Source organism: Hyperoodon ampullatus (assembly GCF_949752795.1).
Source record: "Hyperoodon ampullatus genome assembly, chromosome: 2".
NCBI classification, from domain to species: Eukaryota; Metazoa; Chordata; class Mammalia; order Artiodactyla; family Ziphiidae; genus Hyperoodon; species Hyperoodon ampullatus.
The window spans coordinates 82,037,700-82,049,364 of record NC_136915.1 but is presented as its reverse complement, the minus strand read 5'-3'; the positions used below and the strand labels follow the sequence as shown (position 1 = coordinate 82,049,364).

Here is an 11,665-nt window from a genome sequence, read left to right as displayed (position 1 = left end):
ATTTTCTGGATGAGAGTAACAAGGCTGCAATCTCTAGCTGTTTGAGGTGGGTCCTAGAAACTCTGTGATCTTGCCTTGCCCAGGGCTTAGATCAGGCAGGGTCTTTATACTTTTTTCAGTTGTTGGATAATTTTTTTTCCTGTTAACAGGAATCATGTCCTCACACAATGCCTGGAACATAGTAGGTGCTCAGTAAACATTTGTTGAATTGCAACTTCTATGGGTTGTGCCAGGCTCAACGAGATAAGGCTGGAAATACTTTGGAGTGTCTAAATGAGGTGATCCTTAGGGCCATAGGAGGATATTCCAGTTCAGCACACCTTCACAAAACTCACCATTCAAGGCTCTGGATAGGAAAAGTTTAGAAAAGACCTTCTGGATCCTCTAGTCATGCAACCAGATAGTCTCAGATGGGGTTGAGAGACAGGGAGAGACATTTTTGCTTATTAAAATGTTGGCAAACAGTTGAAATAAGAATCTTGTCTTTTAATGGTTCTTTATTTTTTCAGGTTGACTCTAAATGTGTTTCAATTTGTTCCCTGTGATAACTCTGTCACTATAACATTAGATTGAGTTCTTTTTTTAAAAAAATTTATTGAAATATAGCTGATTTACAATGATGTGTTAATTTCTGCTATACAGCAAAGTGGTTCGGTTATACACATATATATTCTTTTTCACATTCTTTTCCATCATGGTTTATCACAGGATATTGAATATAGCTCCTTGCGCTATACAGTAGAACCTTGTTGTTTATCCATCCTATATATGATAGTTTGCATCTTAGATTGAGCTCTAATCAGAGTTGTTTATGTTTTTTTTGCTGGTACTAGGGAGTTCATGTATCAAGTGTCACTGATTATTTTATAACTGATGATGTTATATTATAGGTGTACCTTGATTTTCTTCTATATTCTTGAAAATTTTATATAAAACCAAAGATTTAAAATGTCAAAAGAGCATGTATTTGCAGAAGTATTTGCTATAAAATTCTTTATTAGGTAATTATCTCCCCTGCACCCCCAACATTTGCTTGAGTGCTGTCTAGGCACACAAGATAAATTTATCTTATACTTTTTAGAAATTCTTCATTTCACTTTGATGTGTATTTATCGAAAGAAATACCTGCATTAAATTTTCTTCTTAAAATGTTTATTTTTATAGGCAATTTGAAAATTGGAAAGAAAGATTTTAAGGCCACTTCCAATTTGCAAAGATTATTTATAATCTGAAGAACTGCAGGCTGAGGTGACTGAATGGGACACACTTTTGGAGAAATAAAAATGGCTTCTCATTGTGTGATTGCCATGTTTGCCCTGATGAGTTCCTGTTTAGCAACTGCAGGTAAGTTGCATAATATAAATTGCATGTTCATTATATTCTTTTGGATATATTTTTCTTCAGTCTCTTCAGTTTAGAAACATTTAGGACATGGGATATTTATACAAAACTTGAGTATTTATGTTCTTCAAGGAAATAAAATATTTGACTACTCTACAGATACATAGTATGTTTGCCCATGTTATATTTTACTAGACAAGTGCTAGACATTCTAATGTCAGTAACACAGATACCTAACTAACCTTCAGTGTTGAGCTGGCTAGAGAACAAATCTGCGGTTTAATACCACTTAATTTTGTTACATGCATAGATTACATTTACTTTCTTGTCATAAATAAGAATTTCAAGAAAGCCTTTTTGTTCTTTATTACAAAATAAATAGATCTTTTACATAGAGGTGACACTCCTAGCATAGGCTACTTAGGAAATATTTAATTTTGCCTATTTCAGGTAATTTTTTAAAAAGTACAGAGGGAATTCTCTGGCGTTCCAGTGGTTAGGACTCTGTGCTTTCATTGCCGAGGGCCCGGGTTGGGGGACTGGGATCCCACAAGCCATGTGGTGCGACCAAAAACAAAACAAAATAAAAAAATTAAAAATGTAAAGAAATACACTGTGCTTCCTAGAGGCCATCAGAATAGGAGGTCAGAGATAAGAAGAAGCAAATGATTTGGTTGGAACATTGTAACTTAAATAAGAGTGTCAGATCCCCTAGGCAAGGTCTTAGTGTGGCAGTCAGGGTTACTTAACAAATTTGCAAACTTAATTTGCTCTATTTTGTTATAATTTGCTTTGTGTCTCTTCTATAATGAGCTACATAGAACTAATTTGTTGGGCCAGTTCTGGAAACTGGCTGGCCTCAAGAAAAAACACATTGACTTAAAAAATGATTAGCCTCTTGGTTTTAGCTGTTGAATTGCACATACAGATGACATGAGAGTGATAATAATAACCATGTATTGAGTGTGCACTGCAGCCAGGTACTGTGCTAAACAATTATAGCCTCTAACAATGAGCAAGGATATTCTTAGTTCATGAGCTCACTTAGTCACAACTCTGCTCTTCACCTCTGCGTTATACTGAAGAAGCAGGATCACCACTAATGCTCCAGTTGACTCAGACCAGGAGTCATATGCAGGCACAGACTGAGTGGAAGCCAGTTTGCAGAAACTGGTTTATGAGACTGGAAAGCAGAATGTCCCCCTTGTTGCAAATACCTTGAGAGAAAGTTGCTAGTTTTGTTTTTGTTTTTGTTTTTTTTGAAGGCTGGTGTGTGAATTTGAACTGCCCATTCTCTCTGTCAGCAGTTTCATTTTGTCTCATGATTGAAAAGTTATTTGCCTTTTAGCCTGTGTATTAAAACTGATCTTAATTAAAATCTCACTGAAACGTAGTAGAAAAAAAAGAGAGAGAGAAATGGCTTGATGGAAAAATGTGCTGTTTTGATGACAAGATGTATAATTATACCTGGTGGGTTTGAGGCAGAATTTTCTGCTTTCATTGATGAAAAACATAACTTAAGAAGGTACTTCATGGGAATGTGGTGAGTTTGGTGGTTCTGTATAGCCTTGATGTATTTGATAGTGAATCAGTTTTGCTTGAGACCTTCCTTCCTCTTTCAAGCCACTGGTAAAATTTTTTTTTTGAGTTGTGTACACACTGAAAGCTTTGCTGAAGTGTACAGTAAGATTGAAGGCACAGTAGAATTACAGATTTTATAACAAACTGAGGCAACTTATCAATAGTACAGAGGTAGAGATGCTTTTTTGAACAAACTGATGGGCCAAATGAATGAAGAAGAAGGGAGAAATGTTTTGTATATAATACTGACATCCAGTAGCTTTCTGTATAGGCTCAGCATACTTTGCAAAATACTTTTTTGGGGCATTCTGCATGAGCTGAATTTCAAGAAGATAGTAGAAGATAATATAATAATGAATATTTATAATAATTAATTAATTATTGTGTATCAGGCCCTGTTCAAAGTGCTTTAAATGTATTATCTCATTCTATCCTCATAACTTCCCTAATAAATGTAAGTTCTTTGTTTATTCTCAGTTTATAGATAGGGAAACTGAAGCATAGACAGGTTAAGTAACTTCCTCAAGGTCATACAACTACTAAGTGGCAGATTTAACCATAAACCTACTGAGTCTAGGTCTACAGATTGAGCCTTTAATCTCTACACTATGAGGGAGTCTTGATCAGAAAGGTGTTTTAAAAAAATGATAATGGGTTTGCTGTGTGTCGTCTGTGCCCTCTTGAAGCGTCAAGTAAATCACTTATTCACTGAGTCTCCGCTGAGTGCAAAGCACAGTACTAGTCACTTAGGGATATAGAAAGAAATGTAAGATTCATCCTTCTTTTGAGTTGCTTATACTTTAGTTTGGCATATAAAATATAACCATATAACAAAATAATCAATGCATGGTGAGGAAAAGCCAGAAGACCTCAGAGGGGTCAGGAGAGTGGATTAGAGCAGCTGGGGAGGGCTTTGTGGAAGCCTAGGTGTTGAGCTCTGTTTTGAAGACCAGGCAGAATCTAGAAAGGGAAAGCCATTGGGGTGAGCAGAGGGGAGAACAGTGCTTAGCACAGAACATGGCAGTTAGGTGCTTGATGTTGTTTTAAAGAACGGATGACCCAGAGAACTGCTTGGGAATATAGAGGGGGTCTGTTTGGAAGGAAGGATGGGGGTAGATTGTGGAGGACCTTAAATGTGAGAACAAGGCTGTGGATTTCATTCTGAGGTTTGGATTCTCTCTTCTTCCATCCCTCTGTAGCCAAAAGCATGCACTGTTTAATATTAGAATTCAAACTGCAGCCTCACAAAGTTAGACTGAGAATATGGCCTTCTTGGCTACAAAGGCAACAGTGCCTGGCACATAGGCTGACATTCAGCTAGGACTTGCTGCCTGCCAGCTAATTTATTTTGTTTTTATAAGAAAACCCTGTGAGGTGGTATTAGTATTACTATCATCATCTGCATTTTACTCACAAGGAAACTGGGACTCAGTAACTAATAAGTGGGCCTTCCCTGGTGGTCCAGTGGTAAAGAATCCGTCTTACAATGCAGTGGGTGCGGGTTTGATCCCTGGTCAGGGAACTGAGATCCCACATGCCGTGGGGCAACTAGGCCTGCGTGCCACAACTACTGAGCCCACGCGCCCTGGAGCCTGCGCACTGCAACTAGAGAAGAGAAAACCCGAATGCCACAACTAGAGAGAAGCCTGCACACCACAACGAAGAGGCTGCGCCCTGCAACGAAAGATCCCGCATGCCTCAATGAAGATCCCGCGTGCCCAACTAAGATCCGACACAGGCAATAATAAAAAAATAAAAAAATAAAAAATAAATCTTTAAAAAATACATTTTATAAAAAAAATATCTAATAAGCGGCAGAGCAGGGACTTGAACCCAGGCAATTTGGCTCTAGACTCCAGCCCATCCACCACTCCAGTAGAGCCTCTACGTAGGAGACACTCTGTGGGGAATGATTGAGCCTCTTCCCTTGATTGATTCAATACCAGATGAGTAGCCACCAGTGAGACATTCTGGATGAAACCCCTTTGGCCTCAGAAGAGACGTATGTAAGTCATCAGAATGGAAAGACCCTCAAGTAATGGGCCTTCTTTATTCACGTTCTTCTTTCACTGACCGGGCTGTGGAGCTCTACTGTAGAGTTCTTGGCAGCAGGAGGGGTGAAGGCCTCCTTTAGACATGCAGCCAGGGAGGAGAAGAGCACAGCACAGCACCTAAAATGAGCCTGAGCTGGAACAGTAGGTGCCGGTGTGTGCGCCTTCAGTGAAAGCCTTCCTTCCCTGCTTGTGGCTGAGGGTGAAGGAGGCAGAGGCAGAAGCCACAGCCCAGGGTTAGTGGTTGCTTTGACAAAACTCATACTTTTCCTTCCCTCCCTTGTTCCTTGGTTATTGTACAGCATGTGGGGAGAGAGGGCCATGCTCTTGGTGAACAAGAACTGTGTAAGGACCATAATGCCTTCTGATTAGAAATTACCTTAGGTTTTTGGTGCCTTATCTTAGGTCCTGTAATGTACCTAAGAAAAGTGGGAAGTTATAAAGGTAAATGCTTGCTCCTGTGGGCTTAAGGCTCACTAAGTTTTCACTTTAAAAACTGTTCTGCTACACATCTTTAAAAAATATTAACTGCTGCCTCTGAGGCTTGCCAGTGTTAGGTAGGGCTGTGTTCCCAGGAGCCTTAATAATGAGAAAAAGAGGCGCATATGGAGAATTCAGGGAAAACAATTTGGTAGGAGGGGATGGACTTGTCTGTGCCCTACTGGTCCCTTGTGTCAGGCCAAAGGGGTGCTGCTGGGGAACTCTGCAGAAACGCTGCTGGCCTCTGTGCTGGCCAGTGTTGATGGCCTGGCTCTTTCCCTCATTCCGTGGTTTCCATTTGGTGCCTAGGTGCATCCTTTTGGATGCTTGCCTATGACCCGCACACACATTTATTTCTATTGAAAAAACTCATTTCTTTTTATCTTTATTCCGGGATGTACCTGGAATTCCAGGTACAGTCCACAGGAAAATAGAGATATTTTTAGTTGGAGCTATTTTCCTGCTAAGAAAGCTCTGAACTCTTTGGGTCCGTAGGATAGCAAGCAGAGACACTAGCTGGTTAATACTTGGTTTGGAATGGAACAAGCTGGCAGCCTTGAGGGGAGGCTAAGCATAATAATATCATTTTATTTTTATTGTTTCCAAAATGCTTTCATGTCTAGTGTTTCATTTGATTCTCCTAGCAGTCCCTGTGTGGGCAGGGTTGTTTTCTTCATTTATGGAATGGCAGTAAGGGGCTTTAGAGAAAGTAAGTAATTTAGAAAGCTGGTCTGCCTCTTGATCGAACCCGAACCCAGCACACTCCTGCAGATGAACTGCACTGTTGAGTCTTGGTGCGCCCCTCAGCACCTCTTGAAACAATGCAACCAGGTGCTCTGCTGGGTACTTTGCACCAATCAGTTCATTTAATCCTTACAGAAACCCAGTAAGGTAGGTATTCATCATTATCACTGTTTTTGTAATTATTACTACTGCCACCACCCCTACCATTATTATTATACTAATTTTACAAATGATGAAACTGAGGCTTAGAGAAGAAAAATGTCGTATATAGTGAGAGACAAATTTTTAAAAAAGTTAAAACGGTCCTTTAGGTAATAATAGTCATACGATGAGTAAGTGGCAGCACGGCAGCAGACCCAGAGTTCATGTTCTTTCCGTTGTGCTGCCCAAAGGGAGCTGGCACTCTCTCTCTTGGACTTGAGATCAATGGCCTGAGGACCACAGAGGTGGTTCTGCCATAGTTTCCCTGCTCTGCCAACTGAGGGGTCAGAGGCTGTAACTCATAATGGCAGAAAGGGAGGGAGGGTGCCGGTGGGAGCTGCCACCAGGGAATGTAAAGGGTAGAGGAGGAATAGACTTGAAGGTTCAAAGCAAATTCAAAAGGATCTTCTCTTGCTAACGCCTAAGTCTTTGGACACAGCTAGTTGATTTGGTCTGTGATTATTATTGTTTATAGGTGGTTATTGTAACCACTTTTGTGTTTAATTCCACTTTTGGATTCATAGGCAAAAGATATTGTCAGTTGTGATACCAGCTTTCACCAGGGTGCCAACTTTCTATTTATTTTAAAGGCAAAGAAATGTTATTAAATGTCCCAGAGTGAGTACCGTGGCCTGCATTTTAGGTAGTGATCTCTTTGGGGGGACCATGCACACCTAGCACGATGAGGCCCCTGCCTCCCTTTCTTTAGTTTTGCACAGAAACAATACACACACACACACACACACACACACACACACACACAGAGTTGGGGCTGTTAGCTGTAGTCAAGAAAAATATGAGTTCATTTCTCAAAGATTACCTTCCCCTGCATATTCCACCCACAGAAGTGGAATATGATATGATATCAAATAAAAGGCATTTTTCTTTTTCATTTGCAAGGAAAATAGATAGTTGGGTAAGCAGATGTTCATATAGTATGAGAAAGATATTTACCAAGAGTGTGAGTAAGATTATACATAGATTTGATGTCAGACAGGTCCACAGAACCCAGGTTTCTCTCTCCTTTGCATCCTTATCCTAGACTGTATAATTGCCACCCAGCTTTCTGAATTGTTGATTTATCTGGGTTATTTTAGGGTACCAATGATGGGGCATTTTTGTAAACACTGATCAACTTTTCCATCAGGACAGAGCTATCTGTATGTGACCAAATAGCTGTTTAATTGCTCAGGGTTTATACTCTCACATACTGTGGATTTGGGAAATTAGGCTTTCTCAGCTTGTTTGCTTTGATAACTAAACCTTCCTACTCTGGGACCACCTTGAATCATTGCTAGAGCTCTGAGCTCCAAGTGCTGGTTTTGGAAGTGTTGTAGGAACAAGGCGGGTTCCAGGAAGTGTTTCACTGTGGTGCCTTCCCTCAGGACCTGCCCTGCACATGGGGGCCTCAAGGCATGGAACAGTTTGCCTGTCTTGGAAGATTGGCCTGGCCGGCACTGCATCCACGTGAACCGCTGACTTTCATTCTCTTTAAAACATTCTCTGCCAGAATGGCCTAAAATAGATTTATCCTCAAGTCCCATGTAATCATATTTTTGTTCTCTGAGAGGACACTGTAAATCAGGCAGAATTCTAGAAGGCTTAAAAATGCACTTGCTCTCAGAATGTTTCTTCCAAGGACTAGGCAGCAGGTGCTCTGGGGACTGAGGCCCAGCTATTCTCCTGTCCTATCCTGCCAACTCTGAGAAATCTTAAGGAAAAAAAAAACAAACAAAAACATTCTACTCTATTCTAGAGTAGAATGTGGAAAATCTTACTGCCTTCAAAGGAAAATATTGATTAAAAAAAAAGTTATTCTCTCTGTGGGCAATGAAGGGAACCATATAGTGATAAGGGGTATAGTTATGGCAAAAGGAAAAAGTTCCAATAAGACTGCTCTGAGTTCTTTGTGTTGCTTCCCTTTGTCCTCACGTGCCTGAATAACTTAGTCCTGGCCTGGACGATAGATGAGCCATTAGTAGTAACACCTCCCTTCCTCCCTACCCTCCTGCCCCATCCAGAAAGATGCTCAGGTAGCAAAGGCCTCAGGAGAGAGCAGAGCAGCTACTTCTGGAGTCAGTTCCTGCTCTGTTGCTTCCAGTGGTGCTAGAGCGGCTCCTGCGATGAGCTGTTCCAGCGGGACGCATCTGTGTGGCCCACTTTGGCATTTCGTTGCTGCTTGGTGAAACAAAATGCCACATAGCTCCCACCTGCCCCTTTCTTTTTTTAGACGAAGGAACCATTTATCATTTCACCGTTTCTTTCAACTTTTAAATACTGCTATGTTTAGGTGGGAGGTTGTAGTCTGGTGAATTAGCTTTGAGTGCATACCAGGTCTCAGATACTTTGCTAGTAGCTTCTGTGGCACAGAAAGGGGATACTTTGGAGTTAGTGCAAATAATGAGTTTTTTCCACCTTCTAACATGGTTGTTTCCTAAAGTGTTGATTGATTTATTCAGCAAGCATCTACTGAGCACTCTAGACACTCTTCCAGGTGTTGGAGATACAGCAATCAACAAAACAGACAAAAATTCTTGTGCACCTGAAGCTTACATTCTAGTGAAGAGAGAGAGAGAGAGACCAGAAACAAAAAATTATGCATATTTTAGCAGGTTCAGTGGAGAAAAAGCAACAGGGCTAGGAATTACTCCTGGGGAAGTACAATTTAAAGTAAGGTGATCAGGGAGGGCCTCACTGGGAAGATGACATTTGAACGAAGATTTGAAGGAGGTGAGCTAAGTGGATATCTGGGGAAACGAGGACTCCAGGCAGAAGGAAAAACATGTGCAAAGGTCCTGAGGTGGGAGCTTGTCTGAAGTACCCAAGTCCAAGTAAAGAGGCCAGGTGGCTACTGGAGTGAAGAGTCAGAGGGTTACCTGGGGGACAGGTGTAGGGCTGCATATAGCCTTGTAGGCCATTGTTAAATTTTTACTCTGAGTCAGAAAGAGCCATTGGAGAGTTTGAGCAGCAGAATGGTGTGATCTGAAGGATATTGTAACAAGATTACTCTGGCTGCAGTGTTGAGAATAGACTGTTGGGTAATGGTGCATTTGGGGATACTGGCTGGTGGCTATTGTAATAATTGAGGCAAGAGATGATGGTGGCCAGAATCAGATTTTAGAAGGCAAGACCCTTGGGAGTGAAATGCTTATGAAATTAAGAATGATTTTATGGTTTTCTTTCAATTTGTTCCTTTTGAGGAGGAGATTATAAGACTGATATATCAGTGGAATACTATGCCATAATTTAATAGTAAAGATAATTACTTCTATGTAACAGTAAAAACTGTATCTTAAAACACAGAACAACCCCCCAAACTGTCTAAAGAAAATCTCTTTGCGCTGTGAATGACTGTCCTCGAAAAATCACTGTCTTAAAAGCCTGGACCCTCTCTTCCTAATTTACCTACTGTCCTGATTTCCAAGTCTCATCCTTTTCATTCCACATGTGGTCTGTTTTTCAGGATTATGGATTTTGAGGGTTTTACCACCTTTTGCAGAATTGCTTCTTATAGCAAAACTAGTGTTTCAGAGAAATACAGTTGCATCCAGCTTTACATAGTAAATAAGCGTGTTGTGTGTAAACTCATTTTTATAAATTAAATTACATATTAGGTGTGAGCAAGGAGCTGGATACTTACAGTAAACTTTATTCTGTAGAGCAAATAATTACTTTAAAATATGTTTTATAGTATGGGTATTCATATTACTTTGCCTGAGAGTGGTATACCCATTTCGCTTTTGGAGTTGGAAGTTATAAACAGACAGACATTAGACCAGTGCTTTCTAAACTTTAATGTGTGTACGAATCACCTGGGGGTCTTGTTAACATGCAGATTCAGTTCTCATAGGGTAACAAACTGCATATATATTTTTTTTACCATTGAATTGTATGTTTTTTTTTAACTTAATTACTCAATGCATATTTTTTTAACAGGCCCATACGATGTTGATGCTGCTGGTCTGAGGACCACATCTGACAGCATAGATCATCTGTTTTCTCTATGCACAAATTGTAACACAGAAGCTGCAAACACCTTCTAGAAAAAGTCTTACTGTCATAAAGGGAGCTTGGTTTTAGCATGCCTTTGAAACAGCTACCTTGAAAACCTTTCAGTGAACTCATTTAGGTCAGAGGGATCCATGTGCTGGAAGGGAGATTGGTTTGAGGGAGTGAGTTCCACAGACACATTTAGCTCTCTAGCTGTAGGTGTGGTGCACCTGCAAACACCAGGTGCATCTTTATTGGCTGGGGCCACACCTTGAAATAATGGCTGTAGCTATAAGAAGAAGGAATTTTCCCTCAGTTCTTCCTTTCATGTTCCTCTTTTGCCTTTTCCCATTTCTTGCCTTGTGACTTAGTAGAGCATGGGGACACTGGTGCAGGCAGCTGTGGCTGAGGAGACTCTAGGTAATGCGGGGTGGTACCAGCTGACTGGATAACAGGGGGAGTTGAGGTAGGTTAACAAGGGTGTTAAGAAAAACCCGGGGGGCTTCCCTGGTGGCGCAGTGGTTGAGAGTCCGCCTGCCGATTCAGGGGACACGGGTTCGTGCCCCGGTCCGGGAAGATACCACATGCCGCGGAGCGGCTAGGCCCGTGAGCCATGGCCGCAGAGCCTGCACGTCCGGAGCCTGTGCTCCGCAACGGGAGAGGCCACAACAGTGAGAGGCCCGCGTACCGCAAAAAAAAACAAAAAAACAAAAAAAAAAAACCCCGGAATGTTAGGTGGGGCACACCCCGTTTCTGCTGGAGCCGTTCTAGTTTTTTTGTTTGTTTTTTTTTTAATTAATTAATTTATTTATGGCTGTGTTGGGTCTCCGTTTCTCTGCGAGGGCTTTCTCTAGTTGTGGCAAGTGGGGGCCACTCTTCATCGTGGTGCGCGGGCCTCTCACCATTGCGCCCTCTCTTGTTGCGGAGCACAGGCTCCAGACGCGCAGGCTCAGTAATTGTGGCTCACGGGCCCAGTTGCTCTGCGGCATGTGGGATACTCCCAGACCAGGGCTCGAACCCATGTTCGCTGCATTGGCAGGCAGATTCTCAACCACTGCGCCACCAGGGAAGCCCCGCTGTTCTAGGTTTTAGCTCTGGCTTCCTCACTGATTCCTATTTTATTCCTGTAATCAGATTCTAGGCTAGAACTTTAAAAAAATTAACAATTTACAGAAGGGGAAAAACTCCCCAAAGTTGTTCTTGATATTTATTAAGCATCAACATCGTATTTATTAATAATTGGGATAAGACACTGCGAAGATTTAACCTCTGTGCCT

At 41.3% G+C, this 11,665-nt stretch overlaps 1 protein-coding gene across 2 annotated transcripts in view; it reads left to right on the top strand.

Annotated features, from left to right (window-relative positions):
• Positions 1 to 1,256: 1,256 nt before the first annotated feature.
• The window catches only part of TGFBR3 (transforming growth factor beta receptor 3), a gene marked incomplete at both ends in the record, with an annotated part of 179,711 nt that continues 169,302 nt past the window's right edge, over positions 1,257 to 11,665 (top strand). Inside the window, one exon of one of the 2 annotated variants that reach the window (XM_079697433.1) lies at positions 1,257 to 1,344. In XM_079697433.1, coding sequence (XP_079553559.1) covers positions 1,257 to 1,344 — 88 coding nt within the window. The remainder of the gene's footprint in view (positions 1,345 to 11,665) is intronic. The other variant, XM_079697434.1, reaches the window with a different exon arrangement.